The 23,994-nt window shown below is 59.4% G+C and overlaps 3 protein-coding genes across 4 annotated transcripts in view; all 3 read right to left on the bottom strand.

Annotated features, from left to right (window-relative positions):
• Positions 1–110: 110 nt before the first annotated feature.
• On the bottom strand, positions 111–5,029 carry SHMT2 (serine hydroxymethyltransferase 2). The gene is made up of 12 exons (XM_059936246.1): positions 4,917–5,029; positions 3,727–3,924; positions 3,150–3,229; positions 2,769–2,969; positions 2,392–2,473; positions 2,183–2,305; positions 1,917–2,056; positions 1,444–1,609; positions 1,148–1,247; positions 908–1,063; positions 720–827; positions 111–597 (listed from the first exon to the last, which is right to left on the bottom strand). Exons 1-12 carry the CDS (start codon positions 4,947–4,949, stop codon positions 470–472), a joined length of 1,515 nt encoding a protein of 504 aa, XP_059792229.1. The 5' UTR covers positions 4,950–5,029; the 3' UTR covers positions 111–469.
• A 2,581-nt stretch (positions 5,030–7,610) lies between these two features.
• Positions 7,611–16,996, bottom strand: NXPH4 (neurexophilin 4). The gene is made up of 2 exons (XM_059934666.1): positions 16,833–16,996; positions 7,611–9,168 (listed from the first exon to the last, which is right to left on the bottom strand). Exons 1-2 carry the CDS (start codon positions 16,887–16,889, stop codon positions 8,305–8,307), a joined length of 921 nt encoding a protein of 306 aa, XP_059790649.1. The 5' UTR covers positions 16,890–16,996; the 3' UTR covers positions 7,611–8,304.
• Positions 16,997–20,494: 3,498 nt separating this feature from the next.
• Positions 20,495–23,994, bottom strand: part of LRP1 (LDL receptor related protein 1) — a 92,408-nt gene continuing 88,908 nt past the window's right edge. For both annotated transcript variants that reach the window (XM_059936240.1, XM_059936239.1), the window contains exons 81-89: positions 23,825–23,965; positions 23,532–23,705; positions 23,126–23,287; positions 22,538–22,712; positions 22,289–22,390; positions 22,071–22,135; positions 21,877–21,967; positions 21,635–21,779; positions 20,495–21,469 (exon numbers count right to left, since the gene is read on the bottom strand). In XM_059936240.1, coding sequence (XP_059792223.1) covers positions 21,329–21,469; positions 21,635–21,779; positions 21,877–21,967; positions 22,071–22,135; positions 22,289–22,390; positions 22,538–22,712; positions 23,126–23,287; positions 23,532–23,705; positions 23,825–23,965 — 1,196 coding nt within the window. In that variant the 3' untranslated portion in view covers positions 20,495–21,328. The remainder of the gene's footprint in view (positions 21,470–21,634; positions 21,780–21,876; positions 21,968–22,070; positions 22,136–22,288; positions 22,391–22,537; positions 22,713–23,125; positions 23,288–23,531; positions 23,706–23,824; positions 23,966–23,994) is intronic.

Raw genomic sequence — 23,994 nt, 5'->3', positions numbered from 1 at the left:
CTGCAGCCCCAGGGGTCCTTGTGGTAGTGGTGGGAGGGAAGGGAGGCATGCTGAGGGAGACAAATCACCACCTGGCCCGGGGACCCCTCCCACAGTAACAGAAGCTCAGGGTAGGTCAGCATTTTATTAGATAAAAATGAAAGAAGGGTGCCTACCCACTCCTTCCTCTGGCTCACAAGGGGAACTCCCCCCTCCCCAAGAGAGGGCAGGGAGTCTATAACACTGAGATAATGAGAGAGGTTAGGGCAGAAAGCCCCAAACCTCTTCCTTCTAAGTCTTGTTACAAGAAGAAACCTCCTCAGCTACAAATCCTGGGAAGGGGAACTATACCCGCCTTTTCCCCTAAGTGGGCGGCCTTCCCCTCCTCCAGCAAAAAATTGGAAGATAGGCAGTTACCCCCACCCCTAATTTGTCCAGGTGGGGGAAGAGGAATAAACGTCAGTCTGTGCCCTTCATTTCTTAGGTGCCTTCAGTGCTCATCAAAACCAGGCATGGGGAAGGCCTTGGCAAACTGCTCCACCCGTTGCCTGAGGTCAGCCAGCCGATGACTTGTTTCTGGGTCTTTGAGCAGGAAGGATTTGAAATCCTGGAGTCTGGCTAGAGATGGGGGAGAAAAAAAAAGTGGTCAGAGCTCTGGGGAAGGCCATCCGATCAGTTGAAGGAGGGGGGAGACAGTGAATGTAAACTGGGTGGGGGCAGGGGAGGTCTTGCCCACTCACCAGTCTTGCTCTTCACCTCCAAGCCGATGTTGACGCCTTCATCTATAAAGCCCACAACTTTCCGGAAGTCATCCTCACGGAACTGTCGAGAAGTCAAGGCTGGGGCCCCTGGGAGAGAGGCAGGAGAGGATTAGCATGGCCAAAGCCCACCTGGCAGCCACCCTTCCCTCCTGGAACCCAGGTCTCACCCAGCCGCAGGCCCCCAGGTGTGATGGCACTTCGATCTCCAGGACAGGTGTTCTTGTTGGCCGTGATGGATACGAGTTCCAACACCCGTTCAGCTCGAGCTCCATCCAGGCCCTTGGGCCGCAAGTCTACCAGCACTAGGTGGTTGTCAGTGCCACCTGAGGGGGGACAGTAAGCAGGAAGTACTGAGTCCTGGGCCTCTGCCTGAGGGTACAGAGGCTTTCACCTACCCCCTGGCTCACCAGACACCAGCGAGTAGCCTCGCTCTAGCAGGGCATCAGCCATGGCCCGAGCGTTCTTCAGAACCTGCAGGGAGTACTCCCGGAACATGGGGGTGCAGGCCTGGAGATGAGACAGCAGCACTGCCACCTTAAGCCCTGCCCCTTCTGCCCCTCCACCCCCAGCATAGTGTGACCCCATCCCAACCCCCTCCCATCCTGGCACCTCCCTTCCATCAGCTCCAACTTCAGTTGGCAAGGTGCAGGGTCTGAACCTGTAGGCCATGCCCCACCCACCCCACAAGAGTAGGCTCCCCAACCTGCTTTAGGGCTACAGCCACCGCAGCAATGGCATGGTTGTGGGGGCCCCCCTGCAGGGACGGGAACACAGCAAAGTTGATTCGGTCCTCAAACGTGTAAGGGATCTCCCGGCCCGTCTTGGGGTCCACAGCCCGCACCCCCTTCCGGTAGAAGATGAGTCCTGACCTGTGCAGGAGGTAGGTGGTCAGAAGCTAAGCCGAAAAGAAAGGGCAAGGGGGTGGGGAGAACAGAGGAAGCTGGCTGGCCCAGCCCCGCAGGCTCTCAGAGTCCAGCACAGTTGTGCTCAGTGTGCTAGACTCCAGGGGCTGAGGGGAGCAGCCCTCACCTCCACCCCCAAACCCCCTGTCGGGGAACTGCCTCCACGGGCAAGAGAAGGAGAACTGTCATAGACAGGGCTTCTGGTGGGAATGAATTCCTCAGATCCAGCCCAACGACGCCCCGGGAGTGAAGGCAGTGAGAGGCAAGGCCTGACCTGGCCCCTCGAAGGGTCTTGTGAGCGGTGGTGGTGACAACATCCGCATGCTTGAAAGGTGAGGGGATCACCTTGGCAGCCACCAGGCCACTGATGTGGGCCATGTCTGCCAGCAGGTGTGCCTTGACCTCATCACACACCTGGGCAGGTACAGAGACAGGCCTCAGCCTGGGGAGGGCCCAGACAGGCCTGCCCAAGGCTGCCCCTCCTCCAAAATCTCCCCACCAGCCCTTAGGGAGGGGCGGGTACTCCAGCCCTCCACTCACATCTCTCATGCGGGCGTAGTCGATGAGGCGAGCATAGGCACTGGTACCAGCTATGATGAGTCGAGGTCGGAAGAGCCGAGCAGTGAGTGCCAGCTGGTCATAGTCAATGAGGCCGGTTTTGGGCTGGACAGACAGACAAAAAGCTAAAGCCCTAAGAAGAAAGCAGGGCAGCTCCTCACAGCTCCCTCCCCACACCCTGGAGCACTCACATTCAGCTTATAGGGCATAGACTCGAAGAAGATGGATGTAGCTGAGACCCGCTTGACATCAGACATGTAGCCGTGAGTGAGACTGGGAGGGGAGGAGAGGAAGTAGGCAGGTTCAGAGTGGAATAACTCTCAGACTTAGCCACTCCCTTCCTGCCCAACCCCAAAGGCCGGGGTCTCTGGAACACTGCTCCTAGCAGGCACCACCCTCATGGCTCTGGGCACCGCTTTCCGGGGTCTTATCTTCCTCATTCACTGGAACTTGCAGGACTGGGAGAGCCCTGTTTCATCCGCATGGAACACAGTAGGTGTTCAACAAATTACTCTTCTCCCACGCCCATACTGCCCACAAGCCCATCACCCACCCCATCTATACTCACTGGCCCCCATCGGGCAGGTCCAGCCCCATGATTCGGTCATGAGGCTGCAGAAGGGCTGTGTAGGCAGCCAGGTTGGCTGGGGACCCCGAGTAGGGCTGGACATTGACTCCCCACTGAGCAGGATCCAGGTCAAAGGCCTCCAAGGCCCGGCGCTGACACAGCAGCTCGATTTCATCCACTACCTCTGCTCCTCCATAGTACCTGCAATGGGAGGGGAGTAGATCAGGGCACAGAGAAAGGGTTCCACCATCCCCCTGGACCAGCAGCAAAGGACTGGGAAGGCCACTTCTCTATACACACTGGGAGGGTACAGGCAGGTGTCCCCCACTGGGATCACCATCCCTGAGGCTGTCCTCCAGCCTTCTGGTGCCTAGCCCTCACCTCTTGCCAGGATAACCCTCCGAGTACTTGTTGTTCAGACAGGACCCCAAGGCCTCCAGCGCAGCTCGGCTGCAGAAGTTCTGGGGTGGGGGAGGGGGCAATGTCAGAAGGTATTGAGCCCCCTTCCCTGGATCCCACAGCCCCATCCTGCCAGAGGCCCAGGCTGCAGGGAGGAGCCGGGTTCTACAGAAAGCTCTGTTCATTCAGGATTCCGTGCCAGGCCTGGGGCAGGGCCAGAGCAGCATCCTCAGAAACCCAGCTGCTGTGATAGGTGTCTCCAGCAAGGCCACCTGTCCAGTTGAACCTGTGCTTCCAAGCTTCTCTTTCCTCTTGGGATGGAAGAGGGACCAGACTAAACTATAGGAGCCCCGGGAGGCTCTGGAAGCTTTCTAATGCCCCATCCCATAAGCCAGACTGGCCCTGCCTTTGCTTCAGAGGTCAGTAAGAAGAGAGGAAGATGAGGTCCAGCAGGAAGGCCCTGAGTCTGAAAGGGAGAGCTGGAGAAATAGCAGGAAGATGACCTGTTACTTGCAGCACCCACGGTGGCCTAAGCCCTGGCCCCTCTCCCAGGCCCCACCTCTGAAGCAATGAGCTCCAGGCCACGACACTGCCTGTCCTTCTCTCTCCGTAGCAGCTCCCACATCTCAGGGTCACTGTCCGATAGACTCTCCTGGCCTGACCAGCCCTTGGTTGCTTCTCCAGTCTGGGTCTGGGCTGCCTCGCTGTGCTGGCACCGTATGGCCATCCTGACCAGCTGACCACATCTCCGCAGAGGCTGGGGGAGGAAAAGACAGGGTCAAAGAAAAAGTGCCCAGACAAAAACAGTCAACAACCCTCAGCCATGCTTATCAGGCCCTCAGGCTCCATATCCAGCAGCCAGTTGTCTCATCGGTCTGTTCCAGTTCTCACCACTTCCACCTCCACCTTCAAAAGCCAGTTCTAGAGCCAAGGTTGAGATCAATGTCCAGGGGGTGGTTCTGATTCGGTCCATTCACCTCACCTCAGACTCTCCCTCCACCTCTGCCCTTGAACCACTCTGCAAAGCCTCGGGCAAAGTCTGTCCTCTAGAAGCCTATGTCTCTGGAACTCAGGGGCAGTCCCCACCCACAGAAACGCATGGTCTTCCTGCAGAGCCTGCACAAAGTGATACCCCAGTCAGGGTGGGAGGCAACCAAACTGGCAAGAGTTAGGGCAACGAGCTGTACAGGTGGTTTCCAGAGCAACGGAAGTGGCAGGGTAGACCTTCAGCAGCCCCTGGGGACGAGGTGTGTGTACGGGGTTGGGGGTGGACTGCTGGCAGGGAAGCCAAAACCCACATCTTGTCTTTTGTGCTCCCACTCTTTCCACCTCCTTCCAGCCCACAGAGCTGTGGGACCCCTGATACAAGCAAGGGTGACCAGCTGCATCATTTGCATGGCTCAGAGCTCGCAGGAAAGACTTAGCTCGCCGGTCCAGGCCAGGGACCCCGCTCGCTGGCCAGCACAGGGTCCACAGTTCTCTTCCCTAATGCCACGTCAAATGGGCGGTCACAAGGCCTTGGGGCATCTGGTTACCGGAATGGAGAGGGACCCCAATCACCCCGCGTGCACCGGGGGTCTCAGGGACCCCCTAGTTGCCCATTCTCTCTCCCCTCCCGCTCTCCCCTCCGGAGGACCCAGACACGTGCGTTTAAAAGCCAAGAGAACCCCAAGTTTGTGAATAGTTAACTAGGATAGGAGGGGAGCTTACTTCCTACTAGTCACCCAGCCTCCGGAGCCCCATTCTTACCCGAGTCGCCCAGAGCAAAGAGAAGGGCAACATCGCAACCGGAGATGAAGGTCGCAGGAGTTCCAGGCACCAACTCCGTCCGGGAAAAACGAGGGGTTGGAAGAAGACTGATCGGAGAGCGCATGCGCGAAAAGAGCTGCCGGGAAGCCACAAAATTAGGGCGGGGTCTATGCATGCGTAAGGTGGACGCTTTATGGTCTTTTGGGAATTGTAGTTTTTTTTCCCCTCTTCTTCACTTTCATTTCCCGTCTGTAGCCCCAGGGTCAGAAGCTTTTGCCTGAAAGAAAAGAGATCCAGTGCCGCCCCATCTCCTCGTTGTCCTGAAGCTCTTCAAGGTTTTCTTTCTTTCTTTTTTTTTTTTCCTGTCTGTTGTCCAGACAGCAACAATTTATTGGGTGTCTACTGAGTGAACCTAGCATTATTAGGCTCTCTGGGAAATACAAAGAGTCCTATACAAGCTGAAGAACCCTGTTGCACTGGAAAGCACCCTGGTTTGGAAGAGTGAGAGACCCAAGTTCAAGTTCCAGCTCTGGGACTAACTAGCAAATTAACCTATTTGAGCCGCATTTTCCTCACTTATAAATCAATAATAAAACAACATGTAGGAATTAAATGAGGCTGTATGTAAACATGCTCTTGGATGGATCATCCCCCCCCTCATCCTCACAAACCTGCCTCCTCCGTGGCCATCTCCTCTTTCCCTGGGACATCCCGGAGCTGACTGAGGTGCTCCCTCCTTTCCTTGCACTTGCTGAATTTTGTTACCAATTCATTCTTGCTGCTCCAGCAATCACGGAGCTCTCTTTGTATCCTAGGGCTATAGATCCTTGGAGCTGGAAGGGATCTTCCTTGTAGCCTGACTTCATCAGGACTCATCCTTTAGGGGAGGGACTCATCGATCCCTCCAGGAGTAGGTTCCCAAACCTGGACATCAGAATTGGCTGGGAAATGTGATATAAATATATGAGTGGGGAGCCTTTCCTCAGAGGTTCTAATTCAATGGATCTTAAAGAGTGGGCATTTGCCCACTCACGCTGAAACACAACAAAACCTCTCCTTAGTGATTCTAATAAGCAGTGAATTTGAGAACCACTGCCTTACAACATTACAATTCATTCATTCATTCAGCAGACACATTGAGCCCCTTCACCATGCTAGGCATGCCATAGCTGTGGAAATATCAGAATAGATCACTGACTGCCGGTCCATAAAGAGGTGAACAACAAATGCAATTACAGGCAGAGGCACCTTACTCTGCTCCCAGATGTCCAGATGTCCTAAGAGCAAGGGGAGGAGGAGAGGATGGCGATGGAGGAGATAGGTTTGTGAGTCAAAGAGGGGGAGGACAATCCATCACAAAGCCTATTCACTTGCAAAGTCTCATTTAATCTCCAGAACAGGCTATTTTATTATTGCTTTACAAGTGAGGAAACTGAGGCCCAGATGGGCTAATTTGCTAATTCCAGCCATTCCCACTTGGTTCTCATATCAGGCCTCAGAAGTCCCCCATTAGTTAGCTCTAACCTCCTTCCCTCCCACTCTAGCCTCAGGTGCTTTCAGCTTTTTCCAGTAATAAGCTTGGTGTTGGGAGTCTGCTGGATTCCTCTCCTTCTTATAATCTCTGACCCAGAGCCACTTCCCACCTTCCTCTTCCTTTCAGTTGATCCTGTTATCCATCCATCCATCACCTATTTATTTTCCCCATACTGACTTTTCACTCCCAGGTGTGTCTGGGTGAGACTCACCTCCGACTCAGTTTCCCGCTGGAGCCAGTGGGCAATCCTCTGGAGAACACTGCTCTCTTCCGGTTTTACCTTGACCCAGGACTCAGGGCGAAGGAAGGCTGAAGACGAGGTGTCGTTCTGTGCCTCAGCTAGTCTGTACCTCCTCCCTCGCCCCAGTCAGGGGTCCCGAGGGGAGGCGGCGGGGGGCGGGGAGCTGAGCTTGAGAACTGCTAATGAAGCCGCAGCCAATTAACGCCCGGGCCAGGGCTGGGGGCGGATAAAATTAGCAGCTGTGTCGACAGGAGTGAGCTGGAGGCGGGGGGTGGGGAGGGTGGGCAGCTGGCTGAAGGGGCCCTTGTTTGCGTTTGCAGACGGCAAGCAGCAGTGACGCTGCTGGGTTCTCCAAACTCGCGCTCGTCCCTTCCCCCACCCCCTCGTCTCAGGCCTCCCTGCCTCTCTCCCTCCCTCCCGCAACTGTCTGCAAACTCAGCGCCCACGGAATTAGGAAGGAAAAGGAAGATCGATGACTCCAGATGCCGAAAACACCGTTTCCCCTCCCCCCGCCCCACCTGCCGCCTCCCGCCAGCCCCGCGGAGCTTAGCAGGTTGTCAGCGCTCTGCCTACGCTGTCCCTACATCTCCATCCCATTCAAGGCCTTATACCTCCTCCCCCAAAGTAGCCCGCTGGTGGTCCGCTGTCAGGTCTAATCCCCATCCTATTTTCGGCAGCTTCACTTCGCCCACCTCTGGGAGGAAAATTCCCACCTCAGGCAGGGCTCCAACCCCAAGGGTCGTCCTCATCTGTATCTGATCTGGTCTTGGATGACCTCCAAGGTGCTAGCTCCGTCAATATTTGCCTCAGTTTCCCCACGAGCCGCCGAGGAAGGAGGCCCTGGCCAGGTCTCTGCCAGACATAAACCCACACCACCACCACCACCCCCTTCCCTACAAAGGTCTCACACAGACGCGTATTGGATTTCACTTTATTTTGTTCCCTTTCCCGTCTGTTTTGGTGTAGGAAAAAAAAAAAAAATCACCGAGAGGAAGCAGCCGGAAAGCTGGAGCAGGATGGCAAGGACCGGAGGGAGGCGGGCGGAGGGCAGGGGCCGGGTCGATCGCCTATGCCCAGGAGTTCCGCTTCCGCTACCTTAATTATTGGGGTTTCGGGGAAAGGGGGACAGGCATACGGCAAGCAGAAGGGGATGGGAATAGGCCACGGTTTATAGGCCTTTATGGTATTTACGTGGGTACAAGGTGGAGGACAAGTGCCTGGGGATAAGTCAGGGTGGGATGAGGGTGCCAGGCCAGGCGTTATTAAAGCTGCGGGCAAAGGGAGTATCCAGCCCAGCGCCAGGGGCGTAAAGAGGACCCAGTGTGGACGCAGGAGACGCTGGGACCGCCTCCAAGCCCCGCCTATTCTGGGGCTGCGCTCTTGCTCCTCCACTTTGGGCTGTAGCCAAGGGGGCTACCCCCAGCCTCGTGGGCACTCCCAATAAGGAAAAGGGGACCCACGCCGACTGATGGTCCCCCGGAGGGCTGTTCCTCTCCGCCCCAGAGTGGAAAGGGTGGACGCGGCCACAGGAGCTGCGGGGTACGGGGAGAGGTCCCACTTAAGGAGTCCGGGATTTCGCGGGAAGCTCACGGCCCGGGCGAGGGCGGGGCGCACTATCCAAAGTAGGGGTGCTCGCTCTGGAAGTTATAGTCTGGGCACACCTTCTGCACCAGTTTGTAGTCAAAGCTGAGGAAGGAGACGAAAATGCAGATGACTTTGAAGGGCTTGGCACAGAGCCAGGCGGCCTGGCTCTGCGTATGCTCGGTGAAGCACACCTGCGATGGGTCGTACAGGCACGGGCGGTGCTTGCGAGCGCGGTTCGTCTTCTCATACTCCACGTGGCAGTTGAAAGCGCGTGACTCTTTGGTCCCGGGCACTCCCAGCGCGCCCCCAAGCGGACCCGCCAGCGCGCCCCCGAGGGTGCCCCCTAGCCCCGACCCCGCGGCCGCTAGCCCCAGCGGGGGCCGCAGCCCAGGGAGCACCCCCTCCAGGGCCAGCGTAGACTGCAGAGGGTGGGGGGCGGGCCCCGGCAGCCAGACGCCCCCAAACTCGACACGCTTGGAGGGCGGCACGATACTGACGCTGAGGTTGCCCAGGCTGGACGAGTTGTGGCGGAAGTACACGCTGAAGGTACCGTTCACATGGTCAACTATCTTACCCGTCACCAGCAGCGAGAACTTGAGAGTGTGCACCCGGAAGTAGAAGTCCCCCCAGCCGAAGATCTTTTTGGCGCGGGCCGCTTTGATAGACGGCTTTCTCTTGGTGCGCTGCGCGGGGGCCCCCGCCGCCCCAGCCCGGGCCAGTGCCCGGGTGTGGTTAGCCGGCCAGGCCCAGCTCCAGGCACGGGTGGTGCCCAGGCCGTCGGAGGACCTCGGCGGTGCCGGGAGCCGATGGCCAGGGGCTCCCCCTCCGGCCGTGGCCGGGCGCAGCTCCAGGTACTGCGGCCTTCCGGACTCTGGTATCTGGGCACTGACGGCCTGTGGACGAAGAAAGAGGAAAAGAGAGACGCTGGGATTGTCTGGGGCCACCCGCCAGGGCCACGCCGGTCCCTCTCCACAGCCGCTAGGAAACCAAATGGAATCGGGCCTCCCGGAGCAGTTGCTCAGGGAGTGCGCATTTGAGTGGGCCTGCAGCCCTTTCAAGCTGTGTGGTCTCGCCTCAATTTCTACATCTGTGAAATGACACCGAGAATCCTTGTGTTCTCGGAACTCTGATGAGGGCTGAGAAAGCCAAAAAGGCCAAAGCCAATGTGGGTTTGAATAGGGAGTGGAGCTGTGGACTTGGGCTTGGCTGGGAGTAATGGGCCAGGGAGAAGCTGGACTCCAGCAAAGGGAGGCCATGACCACTGTCAATGTCCAGCATCAAGAAAGAGTGAGACCTCCCAACACTTTTGCCAAGACCAGAGCCCTCACCCGGGCGTCAGCCTCTACTGCCTTGTGTGGAGAAGCAAGGGAAACCAATAGAGCTGCGGAGAGCAGTGGAGAGTCTGGACGCTGTGGGTTGAGGCTTGGGAGCTACGTGGGCACCCCTCTCTGCCTCCAGCACTCCTGCTGTGGGGGAGGCCGCCTGGTGGTCTCCCTGGGCTGGGAGGGTGCTGGAAGACCACCCCCTGCCTGCCCCCACTCGTCTCCGTGTGTCTCAGGTGGCCACCGATCTGGGAGACAGCACGGGGGAGTACAAGATGGATCCATAGGCGAGAGCTGCCCGGGCAGGCCCGGGCCATCAATTATCTGGGGCGGAGCGGGGGTGTGTGTGTGGGTGTGTGGGGTGGTGGCCGGGAGTGAAGGAGACGCGAGCGAGCGGGAGGAAGAAATATGGAGATGCTGCTCCAGCGAGGAGAGGGAGAGGAGCCGTGCATGTCAGAGTGTGTCAGTCAGACTGTGCTAGCTGTGGCCATTCAGTGTGGCCCTTACTGCGTGTGGGTTCGGCTTGGGGGGCAGGGAGTACTGCGTGTGTCAGTCTGGGGTGGTTGTATTTCTGTTGGCCTGAGAGGGTTGTACGTATGTGTCTGCCTGCCTGGAGTGATGATTCTGTGTGTGTGTGTGTGAGTGTGTGTGTGTGTATCTGTATGCCCCTGTGTATCAGTCTGAGGAGGCTGTGTCATGTGTGTCTGCCTGCTTGTGGCGGCTGAACGTCTGTTGTATCAGTCTGTGATGGCTATGTATAGGTGTCCAGGTTGCATATGTGCTTGGGTTGGCTGTGTCTGTCTGTCTGTGTGTGTTGATCTGAGTGAGGCTGTGTTTCAGTTTGTGGTAGTTGCATCTGTGTGGCTGGTGTAGTTGTATGCCTGGACTGGCTGTATATCTAAGGGTGGCTGTGTGTGATTCACTGAGGGTGTCACTTTCCCTGTGTGAGCTCCTATCATCCCCTGTCCATGTGTCAAGCTCTTTCTCAAGGGTGTGTGTCAGTGTATCCACAATGATATAACAACTGTGGTCTCATTATGTTCCCCTGGGGGGTGCATATGTGTGAGTTGTATATGAATGTTCTGGGGAGGGGGGGGTGTCCCACACTGGCCTGCAGGATGAGCTTTGGGTAGGTAAAGAGGCCAGGCAGCATGGGTGTCCCCCTCTGTTTGCATACACCATGTGTCCACAGGGGACAGGAATGGCAGAGTCAAGCTGCTGGGCTAGAATCTCCACCGCCTGGTCCCCATTCCCACAGCTCTGCGATCCTGGGTTATTAATGCCGCCGCCACCCGCTCGTCATACATATTTATCGCCCCCCTCATTCCTCCTCCCGTCCATCTCTCCTCCCAGCTCAGGTGAGGGGGGCGGGAGCGTCAAGAGTGATTGACTCAGACTGACAAGCTCGAGCTGGCAACTAACACCAGGAGGGCGGGCCTGAGAGGGGCTGAGGGGAAGGGGTCCAGGGCCACGGGGGAGGGGGAAAGGGCCTTCCAGGAGGAGGGAGCAAGGCCCCAGGAGGTGGGCTTAGAGAGAGCAGGGCCTGAGCCCCGGAGGAGGGAGCGTGTGAAGCTTCCAGGGGAAGTCGAAGAATGGTTGGGGGCGAGTCATTTGAACTCTGACACCTAATCTCCTCACCCCTCTGGGCCCAATCACTAGCTCTTTCCGGGGCATCCATCGGTCCCCAAGCCTGCCATTATGACCCCGAATGCCTCTGAGCTATCCCCTCCCAGCACACCCCAGCAGCACCAGACATCCTGCACCCAGTGCAGGACCTGTCAACTGCTTCAGTCCAGCGACTCCTCCCAGGCAGGGGCTGGGAGAGGCAAGTAGGTTTGGCTGGGCTGTGAGGGGTGCCAGGTGTCCCCCCACTGTGATCCCAGACAAATTGCTGCCTGCACTTCTCTGATCCTGGCAAATCCCTGGGCTTTGGGCGCCCGCGCCCCCCACCCGCTGCTGCAGACAGCCAAGATAAAAGGGAAGAGTTGCGGGGCTGGGGCGGTGGGCGGCCGAAGCCACCCTGTGTGGAGAGCTCAGTCAGGGAGGGGCGAGAGTCTTCGAGGAAACGAGCCGAGAAATGGGAACATGGAATCAAATCAAATCAAATCCTCCCTCTGGCTTCCTTGCCCGCACGCTCGCTCTCCCTCTCTTGCTCTCCCTCTCCCTCTCACTGTTTTTCCATCTCTCTCTCTCCCTCTCTCAGTCTCTTTTTGTCTCTGTCTCTTCCTCACTCTGTCTCTAATTTTCTCCTTCTGTGATTCTGTTTTTCTCTCTGTTTCTGTCTGTCTAACTGTGGTTCTTTCCCTCTATCCTTCAGATTGTCTGTCTCCAACCGTGGGTGGGGATGGGAGGGAGGGGAAAGCAAGGTGATAAGGGAGTCCCTCTTTGCCTAGAATCCATGGTGCTCTCCCTCCCCCTCTACGAATGAGAGTGGGAGCAGGGTGTTGTCTGAGGAAGGGTCCCCCTCACTTCAGAGCTGGTTTAATTAAGATAATTGGGCGCAGTGACATTTGCGGAGGGGAGAAGCTAGTCCGGTTGTCGGCTTAGGGGGGCAGGAGGGAGTGGGAGGGTGAGGATGGGGGTGTGCTTCACCAGACGCCTTCGGGCCCTGGCGGGGCGGGAGCCGAGCCAGGAGTGCTTTGCCCCCAAGGCAGCAAGCCCACGCATTGGAGAGGAGTTGAGGCTGCCTTTTGCTGCTGAACAAACTCCACTGGGGTGGGGGGGCTCTTTTGGGACGGGACCGCTGGGAATGCGGGAGGATCAGGCTGTCGGCCCCCCAGCCGCATTGCAGGGCACACCTCCTCCAGGCCTCCAGGCCTCCAGACCTGTCGGTGGCTTCTCTCCTGCTGTGTGGGTCAGGCGGGGTGGCTCAGGATTCTGACTGGGGGAGGGGATGGCACCCTGTGGTTGGGGAGGAGGAGTGCTCCAGGCCTGGGTTGGGGAAGGAGAGGGAATAGCGTACTGAACCCTTGCACCTAGAAAGAGGTGCGGGCACCGCAGTCAGGGCGGGTGAAATAGCCAGGGTCTGGCTGGGAACCAGGGATAGAGATGGGGGTGAGGACAGAAGTGGGGTGGACTGGACAGGCTGGGGTGAAGACTGGGACAGAGATGGAGGGGGACTGGGCAGGCACAGGTATATGGTGCAGAGATAAGGATGGAACAAGGACAGGCATTGGAACAGGGATGAAGAGGAGATCAGAAGCGGTGGACAGGCATTGGGCAGAGACTAGGATGCAGATGGGATAGGGGCCAGGAGAATGAAGGTGGGGGAACAGAACAAGGTGGGAACTAAAATGGGGATGGAGGAAGACAGGGATGGTGGATGAGGGATGGGCATTGGGGAAGAATGAGAGTGGGATAGGGACTGGGAGATGGGGATGGGGACCAGATGGGGGTGGGAAGAGAAATGGGGGATGGGAAATGGTTATTGGGCAGAAACAGGGATACTGAGGGATGCAGAGACCCAGGGGATGGGGTTGGGGATGGGGAATGTGAATGGGGACTAGAATGGGAAATGGGGGACAAGGAAGGAGATAAGAGACAGGGACAGGGAGACAGGAGCTGAGGACAGGTATGGGAGACAAGTCAGAGGAAAAGGCAGAAGACCGGCAGGATCAGGCTATGGGAGGGGGCCAGGCAGGTGGTGGCGAAGATACCTCCTTCCAGACCCTACTATAGCTATAGCGTGAGGGGGCGGGGATCGCCGGTGGGGCGGGCTCTGCCCTTGGGCAGGGCGCCCCCTCCCCCTCAGCCCCGCCTGCCCGCCTGCTCGTGGCCTGCAGCGCAAGGCTCACCGTTATCTGAATTTTGATTTGATTTTATTTTATTTTATTTCCCTGCTTCCCAGAGTCGGCGCAGTCCCCCCGGGAACAGCCGCCCCCCGCCCCCCGCCCTGCGTCTCACTTTATTATTGCAATAAATGTGCCTATAAAGGCGCGGGCTCCGGGGCGCGGTGTGGGGGGGAGTGGGAGCCGCGGAGCTGGGATGTAATTTCCCGAAGCCGGAGCCGGAGGGGGAGTGGGCGGGGTGGAGGTGGAGGAGGGGTAGGCGAGGGAGAGGGGGAGACTCGCCAATTTCCAGCGCTCAAGGCAGCGCTCCCTGCTCCCCATCCCCGCCCCGCGACTCCCCACTGCGCCCAGCCACCCTTGAGCCCTGGGACCCCACCCCCATGACCGACCCTGCCCTCTCTCTGTTACCCTGTCCCCTGTCCTGGCCCCCGCCCATGTGGAGTTCCAGGGCTCGGTCCAAAGTTCCGCATCTCCTCGACGATGACTTCATCTCTGACCCCCCGGATGCCCCCTCCACTTACCTGGTCTCTCTGAACGTTTATCTCGCCCCTTCCCAAAGACCCTGTCTCTGACCCCAGTGACCCTTCTTTACCTTGTTTCTGTCCCCCAAGTACCTCACCTCTTCCCCAGCCACCCTGTCCTGGACCTCCAGCTCCTCCCCCACCCCAAACCTAAGACCATTTAAATTCTTCTTTCCGCGGGTGCCCCTCCCATACTCGCAGGCCCTGGCCCAAGGGAGCTATCACAGCGCCCACCTCGCCTGTGTCCCTGGCCCAGCTGCGGCCCCTGATTACCCCCAAATCCCTGCGGACAGCTCTGGGCCCTGGCCCAGGCTGCACGTGCCTAAGTGGCCCAGCCAGAGATTAGCTGGGGGGCTAGAGGGGAATAGGGAGGCAGGAGGGGGTGGCTAGATGCAGGGCTGGGGCCAGCCGGTGCTGAGAGACTCAATTCAGCCTAATCCTTCCCTGAGGCATGATAGAGCTGTAAGGTCCCACAGGGCCCCGCCCCTGCCCTCCCCCAGCTAATTAGTAATTAGTGATTAGTGATTAGTGACTATTGATCGCCTGCTGCTTCTCCCAGTAGGCGGCCGCTTTGGCAAGGGGTGGGGAAGACCAGAGACAGAGAGAGGACTCAAAAACAGTGTTAGAAAGATCCTGAAGGAGGCCTGGGCCAGAGCCCCAGGGGCAGTGGAAGCCAGGAGTCGCAGGCCCTGAAAGGAGACCGGGAGCCTGGAGCAAGGAGGAAGGAGGGAGAGAGCTCCTGAAGGAGGGGCAAGTGAGCGCGTCATGGGAGAAGGCAGGGTTGTTAATGTTGGACAATTAGGGTTTCCCTGTAAACTGTGCCCCACCAGCCTCTTACCCAGTGTCAACCCAGTGCCAGCTCTGGCGCTGAGATAGCCCTGAGCGCGCACACACACACACACACACAAGCCACACTCAGATACGTAAACACATCCTGAGGCTCACACTCAAACGCACTCAAAATGACAAGAAAGCAGATACACACTCACAAGCCTCGGAGACTCACATACAGACAACACATGCACCCCAACACACATATATCCACCAGAGACACACCTCGGGGTAAACACATGAGCACACCCCATACTCACGAGTGCACACAAGCACACACAGATAGGTACTCAGACACACTCTTTCCTACACACACTCCCTCATGCAGTTATACATATTCACACACCCACGGTCTGTATGTACACGTAAACACAGCTTCTCACATGCACACAAGCTGGACTAAATGGTAGATACACTCTCCCCCACGGACTCCAACACGGAGGCCCACAGCGGCAGCTCTAGCACACTCAGATACATCCCCATCGCTCACATCCTCGCGCTTACTCTCCCTCAAGTCTTCACCAGATGTTTCATTCCCCTTCAGGGGGCAAAGGAAATTAAACCAGATAGGTCCACAGGGGAGTTTATTTAATGGGGAGAGGGGAGAGGAGAGTGGGGAGGAATTAGAAAGGAGGGGCAGGGGAGTACCATCCATCCCCACCACCTCTCCTCCGGGGCCTTCACACCTGGGTGGGTTGTGGGACACAGACCCCCTCCCACAGGGCTCTATGGGCAGAGCTAGGCAGCAGGTCCAAAAGAAGCTCCTGCCAGTGGAAGCAGTTTTTGTGGAGGGGGCTCCTCTGCCCACCTTCCAGCTCCTCAAGGTCACCAGGCGGGTTTGGGAGAATCAGGGAGCTCCATCGCCAGCTTCACTAGGGCAGCCCCTGCCCTGCTGGAGCTGCTGAGTGCGATCTGGCTGAGAAGGTGGGGGTCCAGGTGTGTGGGGAGAACTACACCCCTTCCAGATTCTGCAGGGTCTGGGAGTTGGGGTGCAGGGAGTAGGGGTTTGGGGAGCCACCTGTCTGCCCCAAACTGGGTAGGTCACACTTAGGGTAGGAAACAGTAAAGTCAGAGACAGGGGAGCTGATGGAAGAAGATAGGGGTCCTGGGCCTAGGCCCCCATTATGGGACTCACGGCAGGGCACAGATGGCTGCACTGTGAAGCAGGCACACTTGCACTCACCCCTTCAGAGCCAACACCACACGCCACACCAGCAGACACGCACCCTGGACCCCAGCACTAGACACCCAAGCCTGGCTGCCCCAGACACAGGCACGCACACAGGTGCACACGCTGACCCCCGCACTCCACACCAGCACACACGAGCGCGCCGTGTACACAAATCGAAGCCTCCAAGTCGGGAGGGAGGCAGATCAAGTCGGGGCCCCTTTAGCCTCTGTCTTCGCCCTGGAGCCTCAGGGAAGGAGGCAGCCTAGGGAGATGGGGGCGAGGACAGGGCAGGAGGAGAGACTCTTTCCAGACAGCCCTCTCCCCCTACCCGCCGGGCGTGAGAGAGGGGTGTGTCTGTGAGGTTGTGCAGGGGAGATGGTGTCTCCGCGGGAAATGTGATGGGAGACTGTAGCCAAGTTCGGCGGTATCTGTGTGAGTCCGTGTGTGCGCGCGTGTGTTCGAGCTGTGTATCCTCGGAACACAGTGCCCACCTGGCATTGTGACAAGGGCAGAGAAGAGAAATGAGAAGGCGGGGGTGGATGGGCGGAAGGACAGACAGCGAGGAAGGCGAGCGAGGTTGGCGCGGAAAGACGGCAAGGCTGACACCCTGCTGGCTTGTCTGTCTGTCTCGCACTCCCGCTCCGTCTGGCGCACTCGCGGGTCGGGCTTCGTCCCCTCCCCCGCCGCGCCTGGAGCGGGATCCGAGTCGGGCCTCCACCCTGGCACCAGCCTCCCGGACCCTCAGCCAACTTGCGCTGGGAGAGCGCCTATCCTGAATCGGGAATCTGTCTGTCCGCGTCCCCCACGCCGCGCAAAGTTCGGAAGCTCCGAGCGGGAGGCGGGGCGGGCGCACAGAGCCCCTCGCACTCTGGGACCTTTGCATCCCGGACCCCAGCGCTCGCGCTACCGCAGGGCAGCCCTTACCTTCCTCAAGAGCCACGGGCCAAAGAGCAAGAGAAGCCATTCCGGGAGCAGCCGCATCTTCCCGGGAGGCCGGGCGGGGCGGGCGGGGCGGGTCCCGGGCAAGCGGCAGCCGGGCCTGAGGTCGAGGGCGCGGGGTGGCTGCCGAAGCGGCGGGAGCGGGCGGCGCGGCCCGCGGACTGAGCGGCGAGAGGAGCGGAGAGCGGCGCTGGGGGCGGGGCGCGGGCGGGGGAGAAAGTTGGGTCTGACTCGGGCGGGCTGGGGGGCGGGGCTCCGCGGAGCTCCAATCCCGGCCGCGCCCCGCGCGCCCCCTCCCGCCCAGCTGGGGGCACCGAAGGTGACTTTCACCCCGACACGCCCCAGACACGCCCCCGGCCCAGGTGCGAAGTGGAGAGGGCTGAGGGATTCGGGCACCCTGTACCCGAGAGGCCGGGTCTGTGCACCGCTGAGGAATAGGGCCGGGAGTGGGGCTCGAGGCTCCGGGACCTTGTTCCCGAAGCAGGGCACGGTGGAGCAGGGGCCTGGGGAGGCTCAGCGGCCCAGCAAGACCAGGGTCCCTCGGAGCTCCTGGCCCCTTCGATGCTCCGGGCCCTGGAGGGTCCCAGGGCAGAAGCAGGGCAGGGGCCGAGGTGAGGGCGGGCTGGGCCCCGGGCGCCTGCCGCCGCGCGGCGCTGACGGGGATGGATGGGCGCCCCGCGGCTCATTCGGCCCGGAGATGAGAATCATTGATCACGGACGGAAACCCCATCACTTCTGTCAATAGGGCTGACAAACGGCGCCCGCCGCCCCCCCACCGCCCCCGCCTTCAAGGCACCTCTGCGGTCTCAGGACCTCTCCGCTAGATCCGCCGTTCACCTTTGCCCCTCGCCCCCCACCGCCGACCCCTCCACACGTCCCAGAGCATCCCCGCGTGTGGGGTTGGGCAGGAACCGCGCCGCCTGTTCGGCCTCTTGGTGCAGTCTCCATCCCTTTTCTCCCAGTGTCCCATCTTTCACCATCAGCTCCTCTAGATCCTTCTCCCCTTCCTCCTCTGTCTCTGTCCTTGTCTCTGTCTCCAGCCTGGCCCTGTCTCTGGCCCTGTCCTCTTGGCTGTTTCTTCATCCCTCCCTCCTCCCACTAGTCTCTCTCTCTCTCCTGCCCAAGGAGTCTTCAGCTGTCAGCTGTTGCTATGTACTGAGGCTGTGGCTGAGGTTGTGGTATGACCGACACTTTGACAGCGAGAGATAGGGACAAGCAAAGACATAGAGAGACAGAGAGACAGACACATACCCGGAGACACCAGCACATGCCCCCAGGCATGCACGCAGGTGCTTCACAGGGGCAGGCCACACTGCAGAGGTGAACATACAGGCAGAGAGAAACACATTCACACAGAGAGCAGCGCACACACACAGACAGGTGCACACCTAGAGGCACTGATCCACACAGATGGACACACTTGGTTTACACACACACAGGAGCACACAGAGACAGAGAGACAAATGGACACTCTCACCAAGAGACAAGCATACCCAGCCAGGTACTCACAGCCGACCCCACCTTCCTTGCCTTGGCAGAGAGGCAAACATCCACATATGGAGATGGACACCCACTCAGGTGTACGCCGGCACTGGCAGTCCGAAAGACAAGCCCAGGCACACACAAAGACAGATATAGGCATGTGACAGACACAAAACAAGGATTAGGAATGCTGAGAAGATGAGGCGGACACAGAGACACCCAGAGAGACAGACAGAAGCCAGGAGGTAGGAACCTGGGTGCAGGTGGGGCAGAGAGGGAGGCAGGAAGGGGTAGAAGGCCCAAGGCCAAGAGGCTCCATCCAGAATCCTGAGCCTGTGTGCCAAGCACAGGGGCTGCTGAAATGGTAGTGGGCAGTTGGGGAAGTAGGCACACTCAGGCCCAGGGCACCCACGACAGAAGCCCATCACTAGAGTCCTGGTTTTCTGGAGTCCTACCCACCCCATCTCTCCTCCTTTTGCTAGTCTCAGGTCACTGCTTTCTGTCTCCAGCTACACACACACACACACACACACCCCACTCCCTGTCTCCATCTCTGTGTCTCTGTCTCTCATTCCGTCTGTATCAGCTTCTGCCTCTGGTTCTGCCCCTGTCTCTTCTCCATCTCTGTCTTAGGTCTCTGTGCCATCCTTGGCAGGTGGGGAGTTGTTGAGGACTGCCTCCTGGTAGACCCTCTCCTGGCCACCCTGGTGGGCAGAGGGAGGATGCTGACTGGAGGGGTGTATGTTCCAAGCCGCAGCTGGGGGCCCCTCTCGCTCTGCCCAGGATCTTGAGGCGACAGGCAGAGAATCAGTGGCTCCCCGGGGGCGCCAGATGCGCGGCTGGCAGAAGGAGGGAGTGAGGGGGTGGGGCTGGTGGTGGTGGGTAGTAGGCAGGCGCTGGGGGAGGGAGAAGAGCGGGCTGGAGCAGGGAAGAGGGGGGTGTGGCAGAATAGCCCAAGGGAAGGAAGTGAGAGGCTGGGCTGGGGTCCGCCTGGAGGTGCATAATTAGTGTCCTGGGGAGGGGCCTGTGCTGGGCTTGAGGATGAGCTGCGCTGCAGGAGTGCGTACGCCACCTGGTGGACAGATGAGGACACAAGCCTCCCTCTAAACGATCAACAAGGACGCCCCCTTTCCCCAGCCGGATCGCTCTGCCCTGGGGCCCTAGGGAGCCCGGGAGGCAGTGGAGGATCGCAGAACTGGCTTGGAAGCTGAGGCTGGAGATGGCATCTCAGGCCTAAGAGGGAAGGGGAGGGCTCTTGTTTCTAGATGTGCTTGGACCCATAGCGTCCTCAAGAAAGGAGGAATAGACTGAGAAGGTTAAACCAGGGAGGGAGGGGGAATGAAAGGCAGTGCTCCCCCCTTGGGCTTGGCAAGGGTCCTTCAGACGTTTAAAGCTGCCATCACTGAGCATATTTGCTACTGTGGGGAGAGCGGGGCTCTAACCCTTTCTCAATCTTGGACCGTGTAAAGCGGTGTGACCTTCTGCAAGAGGTTCCCTTCTCTGGGCAGGGGCTGAAGTAGACCTGGTACCCCCTTTGGTTGTAGCAGTCCTTTCCTGTCAACCCCTGGGATGTGAGATGTGTCTGTTGGTGAACCGTGGGGCCTGGAAAACTAGTCTTCCCAGCTTTAACTCCAGGGGCCCTCCTTCTCCTGAATCCAGGGTTCTGACTCTTGGCATCTGATTAATTACTCTCCATGAAGTGTGAGATGTCAGTGCTTCAAGAGCAAACTTGGAGAGAGCTGTATGGGACCACCCTGAAGGATTAGAAAGCCGTTCACAACCCCAGTGTGTTCATTTCTTATTGGGGGATTTCTCACTGTGGGAGATAATTTTGGGTAGGGGTGGCAGTGTTGTCCCAAAGAAGTGACAGTACAGAGAAACAGATCTTGGAGTTAGTGTCCTAGAGCCAGAGAGAACACATGATCCAGAGAGGTGAAGTCACTGGTTCAAGTTCACACAGCCAGGAGAAGCAGGTCGTTCTGGTCAAGTCCAGTGCCACCCACTTCCCTGCCACAGCCCAGTGAAGGGGGATGGAGCTCCAGAAGGGCACTGAAGACCCGATGCTCAAGCCTCCCTCCAGCACAGAGCATGGCTCCCTCTGGTGGCTGGAGCATGCAAGCACAGGCCAGCTCCCAGAGTCTCCCACTCAGGTAGACACAAACGGCTTTTTTTTAACAATTTTATTTATAACAATATCTGTGTTATTTAGTTGTAAAGGAATTCAGCAAAAATTATTAAAACGTTCATATCCCCAAAACGGGGCTGCCCACTTGCCCTTCCTTGGTGTGCCCCACTTCCTCCTCATCCCCAGGGGAGGGGAGCCTGGGGGAGTGTTTACCAAAGAAAGTCTCCAGCCCTGGGAGCCACAGTGGGGGCACTGGAGAGGGGGAGGGCCTGTCTGGGAGGGATACTGAGTGTGGCCATCTCAGAGGTGCCCCTAGAGTAGGGGCTGGGGCATGGGATGGCCTCCCCCAAGAAGAACTAAAAAACTCCATCCTTTCCTTCCTACCTCAGCCAGAGCCAAATCTTCCAGACAAGGGCAGCAAAGGACTCACCCGCCCCAGAATCCCAGAATCAGCCCTCAGGGAGCTGGGAGGGGTGGGGGGGGATGAGAGGGGAGAGCCTTGACGAAGTGTCTTGTACAGGGAGGGGGAGGCAGCACCACCAGCTCTCCCAGTGGGGCTGCGTTTTTGGTGGGAAGGTGGGAGGCAGGGCCCCCTTATACCTGTAAGTTGTAGGGGCCCCCTTCCTGCGCCCCCTCCCGGAAGGCAGCATTGGGCGGGGTGCTGAGGAGCAGGCAGGAAGGAGAACGGAAAGAGATAATACTGTGCTCGCTTGCTCGCTTGCTCACTCACATATAAAAAGTAATTCCTTCATTTTTACATTTATACATCCCAGCAGGGCTGGGGAGGGGTTGGCTGGGCAGGGTGGGGGCTCCTTGAAGGACTTCTCTGGCAGGGGGCAGGAGGCTCTCTGCAGAAGTCCGATGGTGCAGGACCCTATGCCAAGGGGTCCCCTATCTCGTCCTCAGGGCCCCGGCCCAGGAGTTCTCGCTTCTCATCCGTGCTGGCCAGGGAGTGGCGGCTGCCATGACCACCCATATAGAGTGTGGCGTACACGGGGTTGGTGAAGTTGGTGGGCTGCAAGGCGACAGAGGGGTCAGGTGGGGCTCAGGGGCTGGGCTCTGTGGCCCGGGTACCCCATCCCCACCTCCATTCCATCATCCAGCCCAATACCTTTGGTCACCCCACCCACAGCCCTTTGTCCCTGTCCTGGAAGCCTCCTCCCCTGTCCTCCCAGCCCACCTTGTCAGGGTCCAGGGCGAAGTCGGCATCCAGTAGGCCCCCTACATCATCAGGCTCCCCGCCTTCGTACATCTTATAGGTGGGGTTCCCAATCTCCACGTTCATGGCCCCATTGGTCATCCGCTGATGCTGGAAGCCCTTAGCCCTGCGAGGAGGAAGGAGGTTGGGGGCAGGGATTCCAGGGGGATATGGCTAGGGTGGTAAAATCAGGGCCACAATTTTCCAGACTCCCCATAACTCACCCTCGGACTCGCCGCTTGTACCAGAACACCACTCCCGCTACCAGAAGCAGCAGCAGCAGCAAGAGCAGAGGGATTAGGATGGAGGCCATATCTAGAGGGGAGGAGGCGGGAAGCTCAGTCTGAAAGGCTTAGGAGGCACAAAGCCCTCTGTCCCAGGTCCCGGCAGCCCTGCCTCCCCAACCGCTGCCACCTACGTCCAGGCTGCTGTTGGCCGACCACTTGCTCCTCACACCGGGGTCCTGCCATGTGGGGTGGGCACCTGCAGACGGGAGGGGCAGAGCTGAGGAGGCATGACGTCCACAACCGTGACTGCCGGGGAAACTGGGAGGGACCGCAGGATTCTGCTGGTCCGGCTCAGACATGGGGGAGGGAGGGATAATCTAGGCCTCAGTGAGGCGCAGGCCCAACTCACTGGCACTCAGGCATCATTTTGCTGTTCATGGTGCAGGAACCGCCATTGCTGCAGTGGCCAACGCAGGTCAGACAGCTGGGGGCCACCCGGCCATCGGAGCAGCTGCAGGAAGGAGTGAGAGGCTGGGCAGGGCTGATGGAGGGCGTGTGAGATGCTGGGGAAGGGGCGGGGCGGGGCTGGGAGGAGTGGGGGGCGGGTGGGACAGGGCAGGGTCTGGCCGGGCAGACTGCAGGGCGGGGCGCCACTCACTTGCAGGTGACATCCCCGCTCTGCTTGTTGACCACGCAGGCCCCGTCGAGACAGCGGCTACACTTGTTCACCTCACACCTGGGCCCCTCGAAGTAGGCGGTGCAGCGGCACTGCCGGGAGCCGTCAGCAGCCATCTGGCACGTGCCGAAGTTCTCACAGTAGCCAGAGCACTGCCCTGTGGTTTGGGGGGGTGTGAGAGGAGGTGCCTCGAATGCCACCCTCAGGAGGGTCCCCCAGGGGTTGTGGGGGGCAGCTGCCCACCTGAGGGGACCCCCAGGCCTTTTGGGTGACTCCCGCCTCCTCCTGAGCCCCTGGCTGCCCCCACGTCACAGGCTCCAGGGTACAAAGATGTCCCGGAGCATCCTGACAGGGCACTGCTTTTGCTTGAAAAATCCTGATGCCAGAGGGCTCACTACCTCGGTGGGGGGAAGTGTGCTGACCCCTCCGCGGGGGAGCACTGGCAACTTGGGCCTGGCTGGGCCACAAACGGCCTCTCTCCAGAGAACTCGCACCTGTGACATCACCCTACGCTCTCAGACCCCCAGCTCCATCGTCCCCTGCCCCAGGGCCCGGGGACGGCTCACTCACGGTACTGGCAGCGGTCGCCCAGGAAGCCAGGCAGGCATCGGCACTGGGGCTGGTTGCCCTGGTTGACGGTGCAGGTGCTGTTGTTGGCACAGTACCCCGCACACACCTGCTGGGTGCATTTGGGGCCCGTGAAGCCTGTGGGGCACCGGCACGTGGGCATGCCTGGCGGGAGAGGATGTGTGAGCGGGGCTGTGGCCCACTGAGCCGCCCTGCCCTGCTGCAGGGGAACAGGGCTGGGAGGGCCTGGGCGGAGGGCAGACGGCAGAGGAAAGCGACACGGGGTTGGGGGCAGGGGTGAAGTAAGGCAGGGCAGGGGCTGGGGATTTGTCTGAGCGGAGGCGGCTTGCTGGAGGGGCTGGGGCCCAGGGGCCGGGAGGAGTCCCAGCAGGAGAACTGAAGGCCGTACCGGAGGGGGAGGCAGCACAGGTGCCCCCGTTGCGACAGTGCTCCCAGCACTGGTCCAGCTCACACTTGTCGCCCGTGTAGCGGGGCTGGCAGCGGCACTTGGGCTGTCTCCGTGCATTGAGGAAGCAGCTGCCACCATTGAAGCACTGCAGGTTACAGGTTCCGGGCCGAGGAGCTGCAGGAAGGATCATGGGGGGAGGGGCAGAGCCAGGGGGTGGGGAGGGGAATTCAGGGGCTGCAGGGAGGAGGGCTCTGGAGCATGGGATGGGGGACCGGGGAGGGGCGTGAGCATACCGTCCGGCGGGGGCGTTGGTGAGGGCACAGCCACACAGGTGCCATTGTCTAGTCGCTTCCCGTTGGGACAGGTGCAGACAGGCCCACTGGGGCTCAGCAGGCAGAGCCACTCGCACTTCTTGCGGTCACAGGGGTTGGTCACTGCAGGTGAGGGCAAGCGGGGGAGGTTG

Source organism: Balaenoptera ricei, chromosome 10, assembly GCF_028023285.1.
Source record: "Balaenoptera ricei isolate mBalRic1 chromosome 10, mBalRic1.hap2, whole genome shotgun sequence".
Lineage (NCBI taxonomy): Eukaryota > Metazoa > Chordata > Mammalia > Artiodactyla > Balaenopteridae > Balaenoptera > Balaenoptera ricei.
The sequence above is the reverse complement of the archived record's forward strand: the minus strand, read 5'-3'. Positions and strand labels throughout refer to the sequence as shown.

Bases quoted from the DNA above. Each gene is read 5' to 3' on its own strand.
- NXPH4 (XM_059934666.1), bottom strand. From the start codon at position 16,889: ATGCGGCTGCTCCCGGAATGGCTTCTCTTGCTCTTTGGCCCGTGGCTC. The intron at 9,169-16,832 runs GTAAGGGCTGCC...CTTCGTCCACAG, and splicing joins GCCCGTGGCTCTTGAGGAAG to GCCGTCAGTGCCCAGATACC.
- SHMT2 (XM_059936246.1), bottom strand. From the start codon at position 4,949: ATGTTGCCCTTCTCTTTGCTCTGGGCGACTCGG. The intron at 3,925-4,916 runs GTAAGAATGGGG...TTCCTCCCCCAG, and splicing joins CTTTGCTCTGGGCGACTCGG to CCTCTGCGGAGATGTGGTCA. The intron at 1,248-1,443 runs GTTGGGGAGCCT...TCTCATCTCCAG, and splicing joins TGGCTGTAGCCCTAAAGCAG to GCCTGCACCCCCATGTTCCG.